This window comes from Echiichthys vipera (assembly GCF_963691815.1).
Source record: "Echiichthys vipera genome assembly, contig: SCAFFOLD_85, whole genome shotgun sequence".
Lineage (NCBI taxonomy): Eukaryota > Metazoa > Chordata > Actinopteri > Perciformes > Trachinidae > Echiichthys > Echiichthys vipera.
In genome coordinates this window covers 19,896-44,798 of record NW_028154785.1, presented here as the reverse complement: position 1 = coordinate 44,798, position 24,903 = coordinate 19,896, and the positions used below count along the sequence as shown (strand labels likewise).

Below are 24,903 nucleotides of genomic sequence, written 5' to 3'. Positions count from 1 at the left end.
TCCTGAACGCACCACACGTCTGTCATCGTGCTGCAGAAGCTCCTGAACGCACCACAGGTCTGTCATCGTGTTGCAGTAGCCCCTGAACGCACCACAGCGTTGCAGAAGCTCCTGAACGCACCACAGTGTTGCAGAAGCTCCTGAACGCACCACAGTGTTGCAGAAGCTCCTGAACGCACCACAGAGTTGCAGAAGCTCCTGAACGCACCACAGTGTGGCAGAAGCTCCTGAACGCACCACAGCTCTTTGATCCTGAACGCACCACACGTCTGTCATCATGTTGCAGAAGTTCCTGAACGCACCACAGGTCTGTCATCGTGTTGAAGAAGCTCCTGAACGCACCACACATCTGTCATCGTGTTGCAGAAGCTCCTGAACGCACCACACGTCTGTCATCGTGTTGCAGAAGCTCCTGAACGCACCACACGTCTGTCATCGTGTTGCAGAAGCTCCTGAATGCACCCCAAGTTGCAGAAGCTCCTGAATGCACCACAGTGTTGCAGAAGCTCCTGAACGCACCACAGGTCTGTCATTGTGTTGCAGAAGCTCCTGAATGCACCACAGTGTTGCAGAAGCTCCTGAACGCACCACAGTGTTGCAGAAGCTCCTGAACGCACCACAGGTCTGTCACCGTGTTGCAGAAGCTCCTGAACGCACCACAGGTCTGTCATTGTGTTGCAGAAGCTCCTGAATGCACCACAGTGTTGCAGAAGCTCCTGAACGCACCACAGTGTTGCAGAAGCTACTGAACGCACCACAAGTCTGTCATCGTGTTGAAGAAGCTCCTGAACGCACCACAGCTCTTTGATCCTGAACGCAGCGTTTTGAATCCTCCTGATTATTAAAAACAAACGTCCAAAGTTTGTTTCTCACGTGAAAAATAAACGTCAGTATTTTAAAAAGCTTTTCTAAACGTAAACACGTAAAAATACATAAAAACAAACGTCCACGAAGAAATGAACGTTTGAAACGAACTAAAGTATCAATGAAAATAAACAAAGCAATGTTTTATTTTCTTTACGGTTTAATTTCACTCCTTTAAATGTTTGTTTTCATTTACGACGACGAATCAGAGAAAAGTACGAAACCGTGAATCACCGACGCAGGAGGGGGGGGGGGGGGGTATTCGGAGGAAACGTCGCAGATTTACGAGATTAAAGTCAAAGAAATCGGATTTTTCTGCTGCAGCGTTCGTTCGGATCCTGAAGTTCAACACGGAAACAAAACGCGTTTTCTGAAGCTTTGATTTCGTAAATCTGCGACTTTAATCTCTTCGCAGAATTACGAAATTAAAAGTCGCAAATCTACGAGAAAAAAGTCGCAGATTTACGACTTTTAATCTCATAATTCTGCGACTTTAACTTGAACCCCGGGTTCGTGTGTTTTTGTCTCTTATCCTTCGTTGTAGTTTCACATTTTTATTTCTTTATTTTTTTGTTTCAATTTTTGCAAAAAGAAGAAAAAGATAAAAAGTAAAAAATAATAAAGAAAGAAAAGAAAGAATTAAAACAGAAAAATCTGTTTAAAATATAAAGAAAAGTAAAAATATGAATGAAAAATAAAATAAAATAATAAAAAATGAGTTCATTTAAACACAAATATTAATATTTTTTATATTTTGGAAAATTTAGTTTCTTTATTTACAAACAAAAAAGTTTTTTATTTCATTATTTTTTTAATTCACGTTTTTTTAAAATAAATGTTTTTTATTTTGAATTTAATGTTAAAAATATTAAATATTGTTTTTATTGGTTTGTTTATCGTTGTTGTTGTTGTTGTTGTTTACGTCGTATATTAAATATATATAATGTATATTATTTTTAATATTAAAATAATAAAAATAATAAAATATTAAAATAATAAAAAAAACGTTTAAACGCAGAAAAACACAAAAAACGAGACGTTTGAATTTTTCAGAATCTAAAAATGTTTTGAAATTTAAATCAAACGCCGTCTTCGTCAGAATCGAGCTCTGTGATTGGCTGTCCGTCGTCAGCGTGGCGCCCGTTCAGACGAACGCTCTGCGGTGAAGGGCGAGGGGGGCGGGGGGCGGCGCCCGCGGGCCCCTCCAGTGCACCTTCATGTGGTGCCTCAGGGCCGAGCGGGACGAGAAGCGCCCGTCGCACTGCGCGCAGAGGAACGGCTTCTCCTTGGTGTGGACGCGGCGGTGACACACGAGCGCCGTCGACACGCGGAAGGACTTGCCGCAGTCGGGGCACTGGTAGCGTTTGGGCTCGGTGTGGATGCGGCGGTGGTTCTTCAGGGACATCAGGTTGGGGAACTCCTTCTGGCAGGAGTTGCAGAAGTAGGTCCCCGTCTTGTGGCTGTTGCGGTGGTTGAGCAGCGAGCTGGCGTGGCGGTAAGAGCGGCCGCACTGAGCGCACACGAAGCTCCTGGAGCCGCCGGGCGAGGACGAGGGCCCCCCGGGCCCCAGATCTGAGGAGACAAACGGGACTTTAGTGCAGAACCGACCTGAGACGGAGTCTGACACCGTGGACCCCCGAGACCCTGACGCCATGGACCCGTGACGCCATGGACCCCTGACACCGTGGACCCCCGAGACCCTGACGCCATGGACCCGTGACACCATGGACCCCTGACGCCGTGGACCCCTGACACCGTGGACCCCTGACGCCGTGGGCCCCTGACGCCATGGGCCCCTGACACCGTGGACCCCTGACGCCATGGACCCCTGACACCGTGGACCCCTGACGCCATGGACCCCTGACGCCATGGACCCCTGACACCATGGACCCCTGACGCCGTGGGCCCCTGACACCATGGACCCCTGACGCCATGGACCCCTGACACCATGGACCCCTGACGCCATGGACCCCTGACACCATGGACCCCTGACGCCATGGACCCCTGACACCATGGACCCCTGACGCCATGGACCCCTGACGCCATGGACCCCTGACACCATGGACCCCTGACGCCATGGACCCCTGACACCATGGACCCCTGACACCGTGGACCCCTGACACCATGGACCCCTGACACCGTGGACCCCTGACGCCATGGACCCCTGACGCCGTGGACCCCTGACGCCGTGGACCCCTGACACCGTGGACCCCTGACGCCATGGACCCCTGACACCATGGACCCCTGACGCCGTGGGCCCCTGACACCATGGACCCCTGACGCCATGGACCCCTGACACCATGGACCCCTGACGCCATGGACCCCTGACACCATGAGCCCCTGACGCCATGGACCCCTGACGCCATGGACCCCTGACGCCATGGACCCCTGACGCCATGGACCCCTGACACCATGGACCCCTGACGCCATGGACCCCTGACGCCATGGACCCCTGACGCCATGGACCCCTGACGCCATGGACCCCTGACGCCGTGGACCCCTGACACCATGGACCCCTGACACCGTGGACCCCTGACACCATGGACCCCTGACACCGTGGACCCCTGACGCCATGGACCCCTGACGCCGTGGACCCCTGACGCCGTGGACCCCTGACACCGTGGACCCCTGACACCGTGGACCCCTGACGCCATGGACCCCTGACGCCATGAGTTCCTGACGCCATGGACCCCTGACACCATGGACCCCTGACACCATGGACCCCTGACGCCATGGACCCCTGACGCCGTGGGCCCCTGACGCCATGGACCCCTGACGCCGTGGACCCCTGACGCCATGGACCCCTGACACCATGGACCCCTGACGCCATGGACCCCTGACACCATGGACCCCTGACGCCATGGACCCCTGACGCCATGGACCCCTGACACCATGGACCCCTGACACCATGGACCCCTGACGCCATGGACCCCTGACGCCATGGACCCCTGACGCCGTGGACCCCTGACGCCATGGACCCCTGACACCATGGACCCCTGACACCATGGACCCCTGACACCATGGACCCCTGACACCATGGACCCCTGACGCCATGGACCCCTGACGCCGTGGACCCCTGACGCCATGGACCCCTGACACCATGGACCCCTGACACCATGGACCCCTGACGCCATGAGCCCCTGACGCCATGGACCCCTGACACCATGGACCCCTGACACCATGGACCCCTGACGCCATGGACCCCTGACACCATGGACCCCTGACACCATGAGTCCCTGACGCCATGGACCCCTGACGCCATGGACCCCTGACGCCATGGGCCCCTGACACCATGGACCCCTGACACCATGGCTGGATCAGGTCTCAGGGGCAGCAGCTCCAGCAGGGACCCCAGACTTCCCTTTCCCGGGCCACATTAACCAGGATCCTGAGGCGTTCCCAGGCCAGTGCAGAGATCAGTGTGCGGCTCCAGGTCCAAGTCCAAGCGTGTGAAGTGTGTTTCCTCAGGAGGGGGTCTGGAGTCTCCCTTAGAGAGAGGGGGAGAAGTTCAGCATCCGTGAGGAACTCGGAGTAGAGCCGCTGCTCCTTTGTGTTGAAAGGAGCCAGTTGAGGTGGTTCAGGATCATCTGGTAAGGATGAACCCTGGGCGCCTCCCTAGGGAGGTGTTCCAGGCACGTCCAGCTGGGAGGAGGCCTCGGGGAAGACCCAGGACCAGGTGGAGAGATCAGATCTCCACACTGGCCTGGGAACGCCTCAGGATCCCCCAGTTAGAGCTGGTTAATGTGGCCCGGGAAAGGGAAGTTTGGGGTCCCTGCTGAGATGATGAAGATGTAAACGTGAGTGAAGACACGGAGCTCTTCTGTGTTTTGCAGCTATTTATTTGCAGTACTCAGCAGTAAAGGTTAAAGATTATGGAATATTATAAAACATAGTTTATAAAAGTGAATATGAAGCAGATCAAAGAGAAACGAGACGCACTAAAGACACGAACGCTCAAACGGCGCCGCTACGAACGCACGGGAGGAAACACGAGGATGCAGGAAAACATGATTCTAGATCACATCCACGGCTACAGCACGAGTCACTGCACGCTTCACTGTCCACGGCGCCGTACAGAGCGCCGCGGAGGAGGAGGAGGAGGAGGAGGAGGAGGGACGCGGCGGCCACGGGAACGCCACGTCCACGGGAACGCCACATCCACGGGAACGCACGCGCCCCGAGAGTCGACCAACAAACAAACGAACAAAGAGGTAAAGAAACAAAAACACCAATAAATACGAGAGGTTTCCAGGAAGTGTAACATAAACATGGACCCGCCCACGGGGCGCACGCACGCCGAGGAGACGCACGCCGAGCAGACGCACGCACACCAACCGACGAGCTGACGCACGCCATCTGACGTACGCATGCCGAGCAGAGGCACGGCGAGCACACGCACGCCGACCTACGGGAGAATCCAAGTCGTCCCTTTTCCACGGGAGCGTGGCTTTAAGTGAAACAGGAAGTGGCGAGGGGGAGGGGCGTGATGGGAAGACGTCCCCATGGTCTCCGCAGCACAGGGGGATTGTGGGTAAAGGGGGGGGGGGGGTGTTTACATCGACACAGCTCTAAACTCACGTCCTACACACTAGCGTCGTCCATTACACGTGTTAATAAGAAGAAGATAAATAAACGCGGCACTTCCTCTTTCGTCCTTCGGGTAAAAAACGTCTCCTGGTGACAATAATACGGTTACGGGGTCACACGGTTACGCTGCCGCCGCCGGCGCCGCCGGGCACGCCGCGGCTCCGGCTTCCTCATCCTGGTTCTGGTTCCTGTTTGGACCCGAGGCTCCAACGCAGCGACGCACGCACACGGAGACGCTCAGGTGTTTCTACGGCGATGCTGCAGGTGTCGTTACGGTGAACCCTCGGGTGTCGTTACGGTGAACCCTCTGGTGTTGTTACGGTGAACCCTCTGGTGTTGTTACGGTGAACCCTCGGGTGTCGTTACGGTGAACCCTCGGGTGTCGTTACGGTGAACCCTCGGGTGTCGTTACGGTGAACTCTCGGGTGTTACGGTGAACTCTCGGGTGTTGTTACGGTGAACCCTCTGGTGTTGTTACGGTGAACCCTCTGGTGTTGTTACGGTGAACTCTATGGTGTTGTTACGGTGAACCCTCGGGTGTTGTTACGGTGAACTCTATGGTGTTGTTACGGTGAACCCTCGGGTGTTGTTACGGTGAACCCTCGGGTGTTGTTACAGTGAACCCTCTGGTGTTGTTACGGTGAACCCTCTGGTGTCGTTACGGTGAACCCTCTGGTGTTGTTACGGTGAACCCTCGGGTGTCGTTACGGTGAACCCTCTGGTGTCGTTACGGTGAACTCTCTGGTGTTGTTACGGTGAACCCTCGGGTGTTGTTACGGTGAACCCTCGGGTGTTGTTACGGTGAACTCTCGGGTGTTACGGTGAACTCTCGGGTGTTGTTACGGTGAACCCTCGGGTGTCGTTACGGTGAACCCTCTGGTGTCGTTACGGTGAACCCTCGGGTGTCGTTACGGTGAACCCTCGGGTGTTGTTACGGTGAACCCTCGGGTGTTTCTACGGTGAACCCTCTGGTGTTGTTACGGTGAACCCTCTGGTGTTTCTACGGTGAACTCTCTGGTGTCGTTACGGTGAACCCTCTGGTGTTGTTACGGTGAACCCTCGGGTGTTTCTACGGTGAACTCTCTGGTGTTGTTACGGTGAACCCTCGGGTGTTGTTACGGTGAACTCTATGGTGTTGTTACGGTGAACCCTCGGGTGCTGTTACAGTGAACCCTCTGGTGTTGTTACGGTGAACCCTCTGGTGTTTCTACGGTGAACTCTCTGGTGTCGTTACGGTGAACCCTCTGGTGTTGTTACGGTGAACCCTCGGGTGTTTCTACGGTGAACTCTCTGGTGTTGTTACGGTGAACCCTCGGGTGTCGTTACGGTGAACCCTCGGGTGTTGTTACGGTGAACCCTCGGGTGTTGTTACGGTGAACCCTCGGGTGTCGTTACGGTGAACCCTCGGGTGTCGTTACGGTGAACCCTCGGGTGTTGTTACGGTGAACCCTCGGGTGTTGTTACGGTGAACTCTCGGGTGTCGTTACGGTGAACCCTCGGGTGTTGTTACGGTGAACCCTCGGGTGTTGTTACGGTGAACCCTCGGGTGTTGTTACGGTGAACCCTCTGGTGTCGTTACGGTGAACCCTCGGGTGTCGTTACGGTGAACCCTCGGGTGTTGTTACGGTGAACCCTCGGGTGTTGTTACGGTGAACTCTCGGGTGTCGTTACGGTGAACCCTCGGGTGTTGTTACGGTGAACCCTCGGGTGTTGTTACGGTGAACCCTCGGGTGTTGTTACGGTGAACCCTCTGGTGTCGTTACGGTGAACCCTCGGGTGTCGTTACGGTGAACCCTCGGGTGTCGTTACGGTGAACCCTCGGGTGTTTCTACGGTGAACCCTCGGGTGTCGTTACGGTTTGATTCTTTGGTGACAAACCGCTCTTTACCTTTATCCGCGGATCACCTGCTGAAGCTGCTGTCCTCCATCTTTGTTTGGGGAGGTGTGTGTTCAGTGTGTGTGTGAACGTGTGTGAGCTTTAGACTTTAATCACACCACGGCCCAGATTAGGTCCACGGGCCGGAGTTTGACCCCCGGCTTTAAGAACATTATTAATATAAATATAAACTTTAAACGTCTGATAAAAGATTTAAAATCAACAGTTTTCTGGTTTTTTTCACATTTATTTGAATTATTTTTGCCCATTTTTTAAATTTAACTTTTTAAAATTTAAACATTTAAAATGAATAAAAACTTAAATGTAAAAATGTGTTAATTAAAATAAAAATGTAATATTAAATAAACAAGCTGCCAAAATAAAAAATGACTTAAATATAAATGATAAATAAAAAGAAATAAACGTAAAAATAAAACTGTTTTGTTTATTTAATATTTTATGGATTTTTCCTGTTTAATCAGTTTTATTCTATTTTTACTTTTATTAATTTAAATTCATGATTTATTTTTTAAAAATTAAATAAATAAAATGCAAAAAGAAGAAAAATACAGAAATAAATAAATAAAAATAAATTTTATAGGAAAAAATCATTAATCAGAAAAACTCGTGATTAAAAATGTTTTATTTTATTAAGAGTTGATTTTTTTCTATGATATTTATTTTTAATTATTTTCTGTATTTTCTGCTTTTTGCATTTTATTATTTTTTATGTAATTTTTTAAAATAATAATTTATTTCTTTTTTAATTCTGAGAAATTTAAAAAATTAATTTAAAGTTAAAAACCTGAAACTGAAGTTTTTAAAACACGGATTCTTTCCTCGAGCGTGTTTCTGCTCGTTGACGGCGTCCGAACGTCTCGCCCCTCCTTCTGCTCGTTAACGGGCGTAACCGACGGTGACAGCGAGGCGGCGCCGTCGTCTCGATGGCGAACGCCAAAGAAACGACTTTGAACCTTTTCTTTAAAAGACGAAACTTTAACCTCCTGAGTTCCCGTTCACCCGAGCGCTCGGTCGTCGTGGAAACCTGGTTCCCGGCTCTGATTGGTCGGAGCGCGGCGGCGTTTCGAGCAGCGCTGAGTCGAGGAGGAGGCGACCTGATCTCCGGGCTCCTCTGGGCCTCCTCTGATCAGACGTGTCTTTATTTAACGCTGTAGATGAAGTGTGTTTGTTACTCGACTTTGACGTCAGCGGCGTCCTCTCCGGGGAACTGTTGCGTCCGTAAATCATAAACGAGTCGCAGAGTTCGGTCGTTACCTGCTCCGTAACGCGTCCGGAGATCACTTTAGTCATGATTCAGCACTTTAAGGAAAACTGAAACGCCTGAAAATCAGCCGACGCCTGAATCACGTGAAGAAGATTCACCGTAACGTTTGGAGACGACGGAACGAAGCGTCTCTGTGGTCGTCACCTGCTCCATCCGTAAACCGCCCCGACACCGTGAATGTAAACGTGTGCGGACGCTGTGACGGTCAGACTCTGTCCTTCAGTACTGACCTCCACCCTGAGCCCGTCCTGACCCCTGACCCCGTCCTGACCCCTGACCCCTGAGCCCGTCCTGACCTCTGACCCCTGAGCCCGTCCTGACCCCTGACCTCTGAGCCCGTCCTGACCCCTGACCCCGTCCTGACCCCTGACCCCTGAGCCCGTCCTGACCTCTGACCCCATAGCCCGTCCTGACCTCTGACCCCATCCTGACCCCTGACCTCTGACCCCTGACCCCTGACCTCTGACCCCTGCTGTGTCTCTCTCTCAGCTCAGTCCGGAGACGTGTGACGGAGTAAACGTGTTCGATTCTCCAGTTTGAATCTGTCAGCGTTGGTTTCTTTGGTGGATTGAAGTGAAACAGCAGAGACTGTTGAGTGACTGTTGAGTGACTGTTGAGTGACTGTTGAGTGTGAACAACATGGAGGCTTCCACGGATGAGATGAGCAGCTATGGAGCCGCTCACTAACTCTTTGTTCTCTGGATCCTTCTGTTGAATATGGACCGGGCTCCTGAAATTGGGCCTTTGATCCGTAAATTCACGTTAAACACAAAGGGAAAATCTCCTTTACCCACATGTTGTTTCCTGTCTGAGCTTTGCCTCCACGCTGTTAGCACGTCACACGCCGTTAGCAGGTCACACGCGTCAGTCTCTCACGTGGTTCTCGCTGACGTGAACATTAACATGTGTAAGAACGCAGCAGGTCCGAGGGTTCACCAACAAACTGCAGCTTCACTCCTGAGCGTCTCCGTCAAACGCGTCGACTTGAAGACGAATCCGGCAAAACACCTTCAAAGGACGAGCCCCCAATCCTGCGGCGGCGTCTCCGTCCGGTCTGAGGCTCCTGAACGGGATCCGTCGTTAGAAGAGAAGCTTTTCTACTTTGACTCTTTTTCTGCAGCTTTACTTTGACAACGATGTCGAGGACGAACCTGAACTCTGCTGCTGCAACAGCAGGGATTCGAACCGTCACCTCATGAAGAGCGCCCCTGTCTGAGGCCGTACGGTCTACAGGGATTCAAACCGTGACCTCATGAAGAGCTCCCCTGTCTGAGGCCGTACGGTCTACGCGGATTCAAACCTTTACCTTATGAAGAGCGCCCCTGTCTGAGGCCGTACGGTCTACAGGGATTCAAACCGTGACCTCATGAAGAGCGCCCCTGTCTGAGGCCGTACGGTCTACAGGGATTCAAACCGTGACCTCATGAAGAGCGCCCCTGTCTGAGGCCGTACGGTCTACAGGGATTCAAACCGTGACCTCATGAAGAGCGCCCCTGTCTGAGGCCGTACGGTCTACAGGGATTCAAACCGTGACCTCATGAAGAGCGCCCCTGTCTGAGGCCGTACGGTCTACAGGGATTCAAACCGTGACCTCATGAAGAGCGCTCCTGTCTGAGGCCGTACGGTCTACGCGGACCCGTTGCTGTTGCAGCAGCAGAGTTGTTCAGGTTCGTCCTCGACATCGTTGTTAAAGTAAAGCTGCGTAAAAAGAGTAGAAAGTAGAAAAGCTTCTCTTCTAACGACGGCTCCCGTTCAGGAGCCTCAGACCGGACGCAGACGCTGCCGCAGGAGTTGGGGGCTCGTCCACTGACGGTGTTTTGCGGGACTCGTCTTTACTGAATCCAATCGCATCGTTTACGAAACACGCCGACGAGGAAACGACCGAACGACCGAATCTGAGCTGATGAATCCGAGAGTGTGAACCAGGTGCCGGGTCTGTTTGGGAAGCTACAGGGAGAAGAAGCTCATCTTGGTGCTACGACACACACACACACACGCACACACACACACACACACACACACACACACACACACGCACACACACTTAAACCAGCCCGAAGCGTCCCGTCTTCAGTCCTAAGAGTTCCCAAGCGTCCTTGTCGCCTCCCGTGGAACCGCTCAGGGACCAAAACACACACACACACACATAAAAAGGAAAAACCAAAGTCTTCACCGGCGCGTCCACCGCACGGTTTCCTGCGCCTCAGTCCGAACATGGTTAAAAACATCGTGACGAAGGCCACGAGAAGAACGGGACGACTGCACCACAGGACCAACGGGCTCCCAGGGTTGAAATGGACACAAGGAGGCTCGAACAACGAGCGTCAGGACTTCCTCACGCTTTCGCCGGAGCCTCACGGCAGCTCTGTCGCCCGGCCGCGGCGCTCGTCAGTCTTTACGAGCCGGGCTTTAACAGACAGTCACTGCTGCGGCGTGAGGCGGCGGCCTGAGGCGGCGGGCGGCCTGAGGCGGCGTCGGCGCTCCACAGAGTTCACGCAGCTTCACAGGGAAACATGCAGCGGGGGAGTCCACGACTACGGCACGCCGGTCTACAGTCCACGCCTGCCTGTCTGTCTGTCTGTGGGGGGGCCGCCGCCTCAGGGAGCGTTCGTGAAGGAGGCTCGGGACCGGTTAGGAAGGACGCGTGTGTGTGTGTGTGCGGGTGTGTGTGTGTGTGGCATCCATTTTATGTCTGTTCTGTCATGCAGGACCTTCACACACACACACACACACAGCAGCCACACATGAATCATGAGGAAGAGGAGGGTGAGCAGGAGGAAGAGCTACTTTTTGGCACCTCCAGAAACCTTGGCATGTGACTGCACCAGCACCCCCCTCCCCCTCCCCCACCCCTATATGTCGCCCACCCCCACACCCCCCTCCCTCATCCCTAAGGTTATATGAAGGGGCCGCCGGGCATACCCAAGAAGTTGGGCGCACCCATGGCCATGCGAGGGGGCGCCGTCGAGCCGCTCCAGTGCACCTTCATGTGGTGCCTCAGGTTGGACTTGGACGAGAAGCGCTTGTCGCACTGCTGGCAGGAGAACGGCTTCTCCTTGGTGTGGATGCGGCGGTGGCAGATGAGTTGGGTGGAGACGCGGAAGGACTTGCCGCAGTCGGGGCACTGGTAGCGTTTGGGCTCGGTGTGGATGCGGCGGTGGTTCTTCAGGGACATCAGGTTGGGGAACTCCTTCTGGCAGGAGTTGCAGAAGTAGGTCCCCGTCTTGTGGCTGTTCTTGTGGTTGAGCAGCGAGCTGGCGTGGCGGTAAGAGCGGCCGCACTGATCGCAGACATGGGATTTGATGACCCCGCTGTGGCCCCCGCGGCTGCGGGCTTTGGCCATGCTGCTGGGGTTGAGTCCTTGCTCTTGCATCAAGGTGAGGTCCAGGCCTGACCCCCAGCCCAGCTCCTGGGAGCCCCCCGGTCGGGGCTGCTGGGGTCTGGGCTGGCGGGGCTGCGGCGCCTGACCGTGTGTGATCTCCATGTGGAGCCTGAAGCTGGCCTGCGTAGGAAAGGCTCGTTGGCAGGACCGGCAGGTCAGCTCCCGCTGCTTCTGGTGGACGCGTCGGTGGTTGTAGAGCTGGGAGGAAACACGGAAGGCCTTGCCGCAGTCGTGGCAACGGTGGCGTCGCGTCTCTGAGTGGATACGGCGGTGGTTCTTCAGGGCAAGTAGGTTGGAGTAGGTCTTGAGGCACACGGCACAGTGGTAGATGCCGACAGTGTGGGTGTTCTTGTGGTTGAGGAGGGAGCTGGCGTGGCGGTAGGAGCGGCCGCATTGATCACATCTGTGCAGAGACAAAAGGAGGAAGAACAAGGAGGGAGGAGCGAGGGGCGGGAGGAGGCACAGGAGGAGAGAAAAGGGAGATTAGTAACGGAAGGTGGAAGTCGGCTCAATGGTTTATCAGTTTCTCACTTGCTGGTTCCCACTTTTACTTTAGAACTACTGAAATATTTGGACTAGTCATCGTCTGAGATGCTGAACATACAGGTATATGATCTGAAATCCGGCTTAGAGCTGTTTAAAGAAGACTACTACAAAGTGGTGTACCATTCAAGTTATGCTCTCTACACAGGTCACAGGGGAGAGGACTGCTGCTGGGGAGGGGGGGGGACAGGGGAGACACTGGGGTTCATGCGGGCGACTGGGAGGTATCTGCTGCTCCCTGCACTGCACAGACGGACACAAGCTTCCTTCACACATGGAAACCATTTCAGAGACCTTCTGTCGCAGCCTTCCTTTGGGTGGTTACTCGTGTCTTAATGTAATGAACCCAAAGAACCACTACCATGTCAGAGACGTGTGCAGTGCAGCTCGCTCCAAATACTTCCTGATCTTCCCCCCGTGGTTTTTAGTTTAGCCGACACATCAAAATGCAAAAACCTGCATCACATCGCTGCATTTCTAGTCTGATACGGGGCCAGAGTCATGACACGACTTCATGAGATGAACACAAACAAATCAAAGGCTACAATCAAAGTCAGAACAAGAGCAAGGAACAAACATCAATACTTAGAATTTGCTACACATCAAATACGTGAATCTGTGTCAGAGTTTTCTAGAACACAAAGCATGAAAACAACAACAAAGCTAAACATGATGGCAGCCTACAGAAGCTAAGAGTGTGTGATATATGCTAACTGAAAGCAAACGGGGTTGACTTATCTGGTCTCTCCACTAATTCAATTTGTCCAAACTTCAGAAAAATCCGAATTCCGGCACGCGTATGGTCCCAAGGAAGCCGGATTGGAGATCATATACCTGTAATAGACACGTAGAGACCTAAATTTATCTTCACTATTCGTTTTCAACTTCGAAGAATCACAAACAACTGACGAGAACTCACGTGTACCGACACTCCTCGCCCTCTCCCGCGGGTGCCGTGGCCTTCCTCCTGACATCCATGCCTACCTGGTTGTCCCCGCAGCGGTGCCTGGCTAGACCGGATCTCCCCTGGAAACTCTTCCCACAGGTGGGGCAGCCGAAGGGGGTGGCGCCCTCCTCGTGGACCTTCTGGTGGTTTCGGAGGAACCTGGCCAGCCGGAAGGCTTTCCCACACGTGTGGCAGATGTGCTTCTTCCGCTGCGTGTGGATGCGCATGTGGTTGCGTAGCGCCATGTAGTTGGTGTAGGGCTTGTCGCAGAAGTTGCACCGGAAGTTGCCCGTCTTGTGGGTGTGCTTGTGGTTCAGCAAGGAGCTTGCGTGTTTGTAGGCACAGCTGCACAGGTCGCAGGCGTAGGGTCTCTCGTCAGAGTCCAGGTCCACGGTGCTCCTCTCCATGCTGATGTTGGTGGAGCTGTTGGTGGACGAGGATGACGGCAGGTGCTGGGCCGGGCAGTCGTGGGCTGCGAGCTCATCGGCCGTGGTAAAGCCTTCACAGCAGCCATCGCACTCAAAATCCATCTGGGCCCCGGGGCCCTGCGGCCCTTTGCACAGGCCGGCGGTAGTGTGGGTAGCTAGCTGCCTCTGGGTGCGGAAGCCCTTGCCACACTCTTGGCAGTTGTGCTTCTTCTGGGCGAAGTGGAGACGTAGATGGTTCTTCATTGCCAGCCTGTTGGGGTACGTGGAGTTGCACACATTGCAGTGGTACTCTCCGATTTTGTGGAGGTTCTTGTGATTGGCCAGGCTGCCGGCGTGTCGGTACGTCTTGCCACATTCTTCACAGGCGAACGGCCTCCGTCCGGTTTCAGCCGGGTCAAACTTCTGGGGCCTGGAGGTTCCAGCTGAAGAGTAGGGCTTCTTGAACCCTTGGTGGCTGTACTTCACACCCATCGCCTGGCCCTTCGACGACTCCCCTCTCATACTCTGCATCTGAGAAGGGCCCGGCTGCTGGAAGCGGGAACCGTTGGGGCCGGTCCGAACAAGACCTTTGGCCCGGTGCTCCTCGTGGAGACGGAGGTGGTTGATGAGCTGCTTCTGGATCTTGAAAGCCTTGCCACACTCTTCACACTTGTGCCTGCAGGAGGGACGGGCAGACATGAAGGAAACACAACAGAAGCTCTGTAAATACAGGAAATCAACTCCAACAACATCAGGGCGGCGCTGGGATCGACCACGACCCTTTGTTTAGGCCCAGAACCCAAATCCCGAACAAGGAAGGCAGTCCTGATACGATGCTCAGGGGTTTTAGCAACAAATGGACTAAATCTGAATATTTAGCCTTAAAATGATTCTCCAAACACAATAAAAGCTCATAAATCAGGTCATAGCTTTGAGCTCGTTTGCACCTGCACCTGACACCAGCGAAAATGTGTAATTGAAGAGACGACGCGTGAGGACCAACGCTTAAACGGCCCAGAGACTCAGCTGCTTATCGCTAAATTAGAAACCGACTACCTGATCGGGGTCGTCCTGCACCCTGTTCCCGGCGCCACCCTTCACCTAAACCAAAGGATTTCCAGTTGTTCCAGAGTTTGTTGAAGGACTCACGAGTCCTTGGGGCGGTGTCTTCAGCCCGTCTCCAGCATGTAACGCACTAAAACGCGTGGGGAAGAGTCTCAGGGTGCAGACACAACTTGGCCGTGACCAGAGAGAGTTTCTCATACGTCTTAAACTTACAGCGTTGTACTTTATGGTTCTGGTCTCAGACTCAGACAGGATTAATCAAGCTAATGTGTGATCCTTGGCTTGACAGCTGCTACCTCAGCTGTTTTTACACGTGTGTATACACAACAGCGTCATCTGCATACACTCGCAGTTCTTAATGATGCCACTGTCGAGTGAGATTGTTAATATGTAGGTAGGTAAAGCGGACCTAACACTTAGCATCGTGGAACACCTACTGTGCACGGGACAGCGCGTCATCAGGGAAGGAGTTCATTAAATGAGCAGCATTAAAGAATGAATCCTACATGAGATCTCTCTCATCAGAGGTGAAACATGCCGTAAACGTCTCCTGTCACCTTCTGAAACATCTTTACAAAACCCAGAACTCAAAAACAGGACCTACCTCTTGAGGTCAAAGTGGGTCCTTTGGTGGTTCTTGAGAGCCAGCAGGTTGTAGTAGCGTTTCTGGCACACCAGGCAGCGGAAGACGCCGGTCTTGTGGGACTTCTTGTGGTTCAGGAGTGAGCAGGGGTGTCTGTATCCTCGTCCACACTGGTCGCACTTGTGGGGCTTGTCACTTTGGTCAACCATGGATCTACGTCCGTCCCCGCCGACATCTCTGCTTCCTCCGGCGACCCCACCGCCGACACCGTCTCCTCCGGACATCCCTTTGGCTCCATTCAGTCCCTGCTTGCTCAGCGAGCTGCCCCGATTCTTACCAGGGCACAGGTGGGTGATCAGATGGTGGCGGTCAGCAAAAAACATGCCACAGTCAACACAGATGTGGTTGCGTCCGTCCATCTTGTCATTGCCATTGGCTGAGCTGCCGACGATACCCTGTTGCTGCCCGTCTGGCCTCTGGGGGCCGTGGACTAACTGGTGATTCAGGAGGTCCTGTTTCCTGGAGAAGCTCTGGCCACAGGTGGAGCAGATCATCCTCCACTCCTGCTCCAAGTTGGAAGGTCCTGGCCCTGTTGGGTTGTTGGCATGGCTACGCAAGTGGCTCCTGAGGGCCCTGAGGCTGGCGTAGTGGTTGCCGCACACTGAACACTGATAAACTTCTCCATCGTCGTCATCTTTGTCATTGCTACTCATCCTCTTGCCTCCGCTCTGGGAGTACTGTCGTTGGCTGCTGCCTTGTTTCAGGCTGCTGGAGCTTCCGGCGGGCAGCGAGGTTCCACCGGAGCTGTGGTAGCTCATGTTCCCCATGAAACCGTTGGACATGTTGCTCTGCTGCTGCTGCGGCGGAGCCTGGCCACGGCGTGGACACAGGTGTGACTTGATGCCGGATACGTCTCCGTACATCTGACCGCAGTCGGCGCACACGTGCCTGTCGGCCTGCCGGTGAGCGGAGTTGCTCTGGGAGAGTGAGCTGCCGTCGAAGCGATCGTGGAACTCAAGGGAGTCCAACCCGCTGCTGTGGCCGCCATCTTGGACAAAGTGGGCAGCATCACCAAGGTTTCCCGGCAGTGAGATTGGAGTGGTGGCGCCACTGCCTTCCTGGACGTAGCTCTGCTGGGAGTCCAGGGTCAGCGGCTCTGGAGAAAGCCAGTCGTTGCTCTCGTTATTAATGGGCTGGTTGGCGGAGCGTCCCTTGTGGCTCCTTAGGTGGCTGTGCAGCGCTGCCAGGTGCGGGTACTGCTTACAGCAGATGGTGCACTGGTAGTGGCCCGTCTGGTGGCAGCGCTTGTGGTTGACCAGGCTTCCTGCGTGCCTGTAGCTTTTGCCGCACTCCCCACACTTGAAGCGGCGCTCTCCGTCGTCTGGAGAGATGGCCTGGGGCACGCGGCCGCCGGAGGGAGAAGACACCGAACCCTGTGAGCCAGAGCTGAGCGTGTCCGAGTTGAGGATGCTGTCCGGGCCGTGGGAGCCGGGGTGGGGATCGTGGGTCAGATAGTGGACTTTCAAAGTCTCCAGATCTGGGTGTCCCGCACCGCAGTATGCACACGTGTAGATGGGGTTGTTGACCGGAGGGCCCATTATGGGGTCGTAGGGACCTCGTTTGTCACTGGGCAGGGGCGGCAGGGGAAGAGGGTCACCCAGGGCCGGGGTGTACGCCGGGGATCGCACCGCGCTCAGATTATGGGGCATGATGCCGGGGAAGCTGCGCGGCAGGCCGAGGGAGGGCGAGGCCGCGTTGTGCAGCAGGATGTGCTCCTGAAAGTCCGTCTTGGTCGGCAGCGCGATCTGGCACAGGTGGCAGAAGCAGGAGGCCGTGTCGTCGCTCTGGGACGACTGCGTGCCGCTGCTGCTGCTCACCATCGACGCCCCGGGGGTCTTGAACTTCGAGTGAGTTCTCTCGTGGCTGTTTAAGGCAGCCAGGTTGCTGAATTGTTTGAAACACACAGAGCACTTAAAAGTTCCTTGCTGGTGACACTTCTTGTGGTTCACCAGGCTGCCGTGGTGCCGGTAGGTCCGGTCGCACTGATCGCACTTGAACGGTCTGTCCCAAGCTTCGTCGGACTCGGGGGAGCCTTTCTTTCCGTGGTCGTCTGTCTCGTGGCTTTGGAGGACACTATGTCCCATACCACTGTTATTCAAATGAGAGCGCCCAAACCCGTCCGACAGGTCTTGGGCGAGACCGTAGTCCCTCTCGTCGTGGCCCGCTTCCTCTGGGACCTCTTCGCTCTCTTCCTCGGTGTGGGCACTACTGGGGGACAACGTGTGGATGCGCAGGTGGTTCTTCAAAGCTACGGCGTTGGGCAGGGTGCGCGTGCACACGGGGCACTGGAAGGAACCGACTTCGTGGGACTTTTTGTGGTTGGCGAGACTCGCTGCGTGCTTGTAGATACGGCCACACTGTTCACACTCGAAGCGCCCGTTCTCTTCCTGCTGATAATGTGCTTTCATATGTTCTAGGAGACTTGGAGTACTGGGACAAACCATATCACACTCTTTACAGGGGAAACCCTTGGCACGACTCATATCATGCATTGCCATAGTACTCTACAGCCAACGGGTCTGAGGGCATCACGGCTCACAACATGGCTATGAACAGTGACGTGAGGGGGGGGGAGGAGGAAACGGGGGGGCTTAGCTCTCCCACGGAGGGTGGCGGTGGCGGCCGTTTTGTCTCCGGTGCAGGTCCAGACAATCAGGGCCCACCTTGGGGGGTGGCGGGCCTATGGGGGGTTCACACCAGCCAATGAGGCGTCTCTGTGGAGACAAGAAGAAGAAGAAGAAGAGGGTTAGAGCGACGTCACGCCAACGGCTGCAGCTATCGAGTCATCGAGTGTTTGTCTGATGCAGAGAGATTAGATCTCCACACTGGCCTGGGAACGCCTCAGGACCCCCCAGTTAGAGCTGGTTAATGTGGCCCGGGAAAAGGAAGTTTGGGGTCCCCTGCTGGAGCTGCTGCCCCTGAGACCTGATCCAGGATCAGAGGCTGGAGCTGCTGCCCCTGAGACCTGATCCAGGATCAGAGGCTGGAGCTGCTGCCCCTGAGACCTGATCCAGGATCAGAGGCTGGAGCTGCTGCCCCTGAGACCTGATCCAGGACCAGAGGCTGGAGCTGCTGCCCCTGAGACCTGATCCAGGATCAGAGGCTGGAGCTGCTGCCCCTGAGACCTGATCCAGGACCAGAGGCTGGAGCTGCTGCCCCTGAGACCTGATCCAGGACCAGAGGCTGGAGCTGCTGCCCCTGAGACCTGATCCAGGATCAGAGGCCGTGGTCAGAGCTCAGGGTTTGGGAGGCGGCGTGCAGCAGGACACGCCTTTGTTGACCGTGTAAAGAGGCCGCGGCGTGCTGTGACACGTGCATCAGCAGCTGCTCTCAGACCAGCGTCACTGCAGAGGAGGCGTCTGATCCACACACAAGGACCCTTAAACTGTCTCAAGGACCCTTAAACTGTCTCAAGACCTGCTGCAGCCTCCTCAAGGACCCTTAAACTGCCTCAAGACCTGCTGCAGCCTCCTCAAGGACCCTTAAACTGTCTCAAGACCTGCTGCAGCCTCCTCAAGGACCCTTAAACTGTCTCAAGGACCCTTAAACTGTCTCAAGGACCCTTAAACTGTCTCAAGGCCTGCTGCAGCCTCCTCAAGGACCCTTAAACTGTCTCAAGGACCCTTAAACTGTCTCAAGGACCCTTAAACTGTCTCAAGGACCCTTAAACTGTCTCCAGGACCCTTAAACTGTCTCAAGACCTGCTGCAGCCTCCTCAAGGACCCTTAAACTGTCTCAAGGACCCTTAAACTGTCTCAAGGACCCTTAAACTGTCTCAAGGACCCTTAAACTGTCTCAAGACCTGCTGCAGCCTCCTCAAGGACCCTTAAACTGTCTCAAGGACCCTTGAATGAGACTGTGAAACACTTTAATGTTGTATTTTCATACAAACATGTTTATTTGTTTATTTACTTAATAAACAGATAAATAAACATGTTTATTTGTTTGTTTATTTATTGAATAAACAGATAAATAAACATGTTTATTTGTTTATTTATTAATAAACAGATAAATAAACATGTTTATTTATCTGTTTATTGAATAAACAGATAAATAAACATGTTTATTTGTGTATTTATTGAATAAACAAATAAATAAACATGTTTATTTATCTGTTTATTGAATAAACAGTTTATTGAATAAACAGTTTACTGAATAAACAGATAAATAAACATGTGTATTTGTTTGTTTATTGAATAAACAGATAAACAAACATGTTTATTTGCTTGTTTACTGAATAAACAGATAAATAAACATGTTTATTTGTTTATTTATTGAATAAACAGATAAATAAACATGTTTATTTATTAATAAACAGATAAATAAACATGTTTATTTGTTTATTTATTGAATAAACAGATAAATAAACATGTTATTCTGATGTTAAATGATCTGAATCTGACGTCAGAGCGTTTATTTATGTGTCGTCACGTTAATAAACAACAACAACATCAGTGTGAAAGTGACGTGTTACAGCAAAGACGCTCGTTTACATCTGTCAATAAATACAAATATTAATAAATAAATAAATTAAATACAAACAGAAGAGAAAAGAAACGCTGCACTTAAACATTTAACAATAAATTAAATTAAATAACTTTAGAAAAACCTGAAAAAACAACAAGTGGAGACAAAACTCCTTTAATGAATCTGACAATTTAGGTTTTAATTGATTTTTATGAAAAACACGTTTAAATATTTTAACATTTAAAAACACAAACATGTTAAAGAGACTCTGCTGATTAATTCAGCTTTATATTAAATATGTTATTATTAAAGTTTAGACATAAATTTAAGGGTTAATTCATTAATTTTACAGTGGTTTTATAGGAAAAGAGATTCAGACCAGACTCCCTTAAAAAATCTGCTAATTTAATGTTTTTCTGCTTATAAACTAAAATATTTAAATATTTAAACACATTTAAATAAACAAACATGTTAAAGAGACTCTGCTGTTTAACTCAGCTACTCGTTAAATACGCTATTATAAATTAATAGACCTCAGTTTAAGGTTATTTCATTAATTTTCCTGTGGTTTTATAGAAAGTGGGTTAAAAGTTAAAAATAAAAATTCTGCAAATTTTTACGTTTTTTAGGAAAACATGTTTAAATATTTCACATTTAAAAACACAAACGTGTTAAAGAGACTCTGCTGATTAATTCAGCTTTATATAAATATGTTTTAACAGGTTTAAAGACATAAATTTAAGGTTATTTAATTCTTTTTGCTGTGGTTTCATAGAAAGCAGGTTAAAAATTCTGCTTATTTTACGTTTTTTTGCTTATTATGAAAAACACGTTTAAATATTTAAACATTTAAATAAACTCACATTATAAAAAGACTCTCCAGATTAATTCAGCTGTTGATTTAATACATATTTATAAATTAATAGACATCAAATTAAGGTTATTAATCCCCCTTTGCTTTGGTTTTATAGGAAAAGAGCTTCAGACCAAACTCCATCAGGAAATCTGCTAATTTAACGTTTTAATTGCTTATTTATTAAAATCTTTAAATATTTTAACAAATGTAAACACACAAACATGTTAAAGAGACTCTGCTGCTTAATTCAGCTGTATATTTAATATGTTTTAATAGGTTTAAAAACATAAATTTAAGATAAATGAATTAATTTTGCTGTGGTTTTATAGAAAGCGGATTAAAAATTCTGCTAATTTAATGTTTTTTAGGAAAACACGTTTAAATATTTAAACATTTAAATAAACTCACATGTTAAAGAGACTCTCCTGCTTAATTCAGCATTATATTAAATATGTTTTAACAGGTTTAAAGACATCAAATTAAGATTATTTCATTAATTTTGCTGTGAGATTCAGACCAAACTCCATTGAAAAATCTGCTAATTTTACATTTTTTGTTTATTAAAAAACATTTAAAAATATTTTAATAAATGTAAATAAACCAACATGTTAAAGAGAGTCTGCAGATTAATTCAGCTGCTGATTTAATACATTATTATAAATTTAAACATTAAATTTAAGGTTATTTATCCCCCTTTGCTTTGGTTTTATAGGAAAAGAGCTTCAGACCAGACTCCATTAAGAATTCTGCTAATTTATGTTTTTATTGCTTATTTATTAAAATCTTTAAATATTTAAACACATTAAAATAAACAAACATGTTAAAGAGACTCTGCTGCTTAATTCTGCTTTATATTAAATATGTTTTAACAGGTTAAAATAAATAAATTTAAGATTATTTCATTCATTTTGCTGAGAGATTCAGACCAAACTCCCTTAAAAAATCAGCTAATTTAATGTTTTTATGCTTTTTATGAAAAACACGTTTCAATATTTAAACATTTAAATAAACTCACATGTTAAAGAGACTCTGCTGCTTAATTCAGCTGCTGATTTATTACATTATTATAAATTAAAAGACATTAAATTAAGATTAATTAATTTTGCTGTGAGCTTCAGACCAAACTCCATTAAGAAATCTGCTAATTTATGTTTTAATTGCTTATTTATTAAAATCCTTAAATATCTTAAAACATTAAAACACACAAACATGTTAAAGAGACTCTGCTGGTTTATTAAAATAAAACCAAGTTTAAGTTGAATTAATTAATTATTCCTTTTTTTCAGTCGGACTCAGAAACGACACTTGAGTCCAGGACGTCGTCGTTTCATCAGTGACGCGTCGAAACGTCGTGTTTTTATATAAAAGTGTTAAATATAAACTTATTTATTATACTTTTATTTATTTAGTGCATAAACTTTTTCATTTCTGATCACTTTGTAAAATTAAACACTGATATTTTATATAAAACTTCAGTTTTTAGTTAAATTTTCAAGTGTTTGTTTCATTTAAAGTGTAATTTTTTATCTGTTTTTATATAAAACATCAGTTTTTAGTTAAATTAACCACATAATTGTTTATTCAAGTGTAATTTTTTATCTGTTTTTTTGTATTTTTCTTGTTTTAAACTCAAACTGAAGTAAATCAACACAAACGTCTTTTTCTCAGATGTAAATTTTATTCATAAATTTCACTTTCTGAGAGTTTTTGTTTCCAAAAACAGTGAAAATTAAAGTGAAACCAGCAGAAAAGTCTGTGTTTTTAACCTTATTCTGCACTTTGCCTGTGCTTCTGTTTATTTACTCATATTTATTTATTACAGATTATTTTATTACAAACAAACAAAACAAAACTGCTTCACTACATCATGTGAATATGTAACTTTGTCTATTTCCATTTCTTCCCTTTGAAATGGAACTTTATTGCTTATTTTTGTTGTTTTTTATCTTATTTTTTGTTCATTTTGTTTCCAAAACGAGTGAAAATTAACGTGAACGTAAAACCAGCAGCAAACTCTGTGTTTTTAACCTTATTTATTTTTATTAAACGTGTTTTATTCTTATAAGAAATGTTTATTCGGTGTTTGTTTTTCTGGAGCGTTGATTATTAAAGAATTTGACTCTTTTTTTTAAATGAAATTCACATTTTTTACATTTATGGTTTTTTTAAAAAAGGAGATTTTTGACCCAGTGTCTGTTTCATCTTTATAAAAACTGCACAAACGTGAGAAACAAATCAGTTTTTAATGAAATTAATAAAAGTTTTGTATATTAATCTGTCACATTTTGCTGTTTTACACTAAATTAGGATCAAATTCTGTTTTAAAAACCTTAAAAAAAACATAATAATGTAACGTGGAATATATCATTTTCCTAAATGTCCGTTTTCCTTTTACCTTGTTATTAATTTGACCTTTTTTATTTTTATAATATCTTAATGTTTCTGTTCTGCTCCGGAGCAACGAGACATGTTTAATGTGCAAAACAGATCAAATATCTAATTATTATTATTATTAATAATGTGATTAAGAGCCCAGAGGACGGTCTCCATAACAACAACAATAATAATAATAATAATAATAAATATAATAATAATAACAATAATGATAATGAGGTGTTTATGGTGCAGCAGCCAATCAAAGCCCGTGTTTCCTCTGATAATGTAAACAAACCGGGTCTGCGGGTGTTCACACACATGAACCGGGTCAGACCCGGACCTAGGACCCGGGACCCGGGACCCAGACCCGGGTCCACGTCCACGCACCCGCACCCGCAGCTGCAGCCCCGCACAGATGCGACCGAGGGGGGCGGAGAGCCGCAGCACGGCGGCCTGACCTTGGCCCGTCTCCTCTCGGTGCTCCGTGAATGAACCGGGGGACAAAAGCGGCTCCGTGTGCACCGACACTCGGCCGACGTGTCCCCGGGTTTCACCGCCCGAGCCCCGGCCGCGGAGGGGGAGCACAGCCGCGGGGTGGAGGGTGGAGATGGAGGTGTGGGGGATATAAAGCCCGGTGTTTGCGGTGTTGTTCCCGGCAGGATGCTCCAGCGGAGCGGCGGGGGGACGACACCTGCAGCCGTCGGGCCCGCGCTCCCCGAGACCCCCATTACCTCTGAAAATGGCTTTCACCGGAGGAGAGCCATTTTCCCCCATGCTAACATGCTAACGGGCTAAGCTAGCGGGCTAACGGCGCTAGCGTCCCCGCTCCAGCCGCACACACACACCCGCAGCCCCGCGACCCGCCGCGGCGGAGGAAAACCCAACCCCCCGCTACAGCCTCCGCATCATTACGGGATTTATGATTTCACACTCAAACAACAATAATTCAACCGTCACAATAACAATAAAAACAATAAATAGTCATTTTTGTTTGTTACGGAGGTGAAAGCCGCGGCCGCGCTAACGTTAGCATGTAGCATATTAGCGTGCTAGCATCCCCCCCCCCTCCTCCCCTCCGCGCGCGCGATGAGAGAAAGGAGGGGAGCCGAAATAAACAAAAGCCACGAACACACAACAACAACACAACAACAACACAACAACAACACAAACACGCGCCTGCAGCGGCGGCCCGTCGTCTGGGAGCGCGTGAAAGCGGGAAAATGAGCGCGAAAGTGTCGCAGAGCGGTTAGCATCCCCGGCTAACAGGCTAGCCCGCAGCTACACAAAGATCTCACGCACACACCGCGGCCGCTTTGATGGAAAACCGTCGTTTTTGAGCCCTTTTCCTCGGCTGCTCACTCACCTCCTCTGCCGGCCTCGGGTGCTCGATGCCCGGCGTGCAGATCGAAGCGCAGCGCGGCGGGTTCACGGCTTCTTCATCCTTTCTTCTTCTCCTCCTCCTCCTCTTCAAACACCGACTTTTGCTTCTTGGCTCTTTTTTCACCGCCGCTCCGACAACATACTTCCTGCCGCTGCCGCTGCCGCTCCTGACGCCGCTGCCGCTCCGCCGCGAGCCAAGCGGGGCGGAGCGGCGCGGCGCGCACAC

General features: G+C 49.8%; 1 protein-coding gene across 1 annotated transcript; it reads right to left on the bottom strand.

Annotated features, from left to right (window-relative positions):
• Nucleotides 1-1,835: 1,835 nt before the first annotated feature.
• On the bottom strand, nucleotides 1,836-24,800 carry LOC310966412 (zinc finger protein 646). The gene is made up of 5 exons (XM_083941002.1): nucleotides 24,661-24,800; nucleotides 15,560-18,312; nucleotides 13,457-14,566; nucleotides 11,535-12,397; nucleotides 1,836-2,436 (listed from the first exon to the last, which is right to left on the bottom strand). Exons 2-5 carry the CDS (start codon nucleotides 18,094-18,096, stop codon nucleotides 2,009-2,011), a joined length of 4,938 nt encoding a protein of 1,645 aa, XP_083797128.1. The 5' UTR covers nucleotides 18,097-18,312; nucleotides 24,661-24,800; the 3' UTR covers nucleotides 1,836-2,008.
• Between the last annotated feature and the right edge of the window lie 103 nt (nucleotides 24,801-24,903).

What these genes read in the sequence shown, in the direction of transcription:
- LOC310966412 (XM_083941002.1), bottom strand. Translation starts at nt 18,096, where the DNA reads ATGGCAATGCATGATATGAGTCGTGCCAAGGGTTTCCCCTGTAAAGAG. An exon ending in GGCGAGGAGTGTCGGTACAC is followed by an intron (nt 12,398 to 13,456) that starts GTGAGTTCTCGT and finishes GTCTCTGCACAG; the next exon opens with ATGTGATCAATGCGGCCGCT. An exon ending in GGGTGCGCCCAACTTCTTGG is followed by an intron (nt 2,437 to 11,534) that starts GTATGCCCGGCG and finishes TTGTCTCCTCAG; the next exon opens with ATCTGGGGCCCGGGGGGCCC.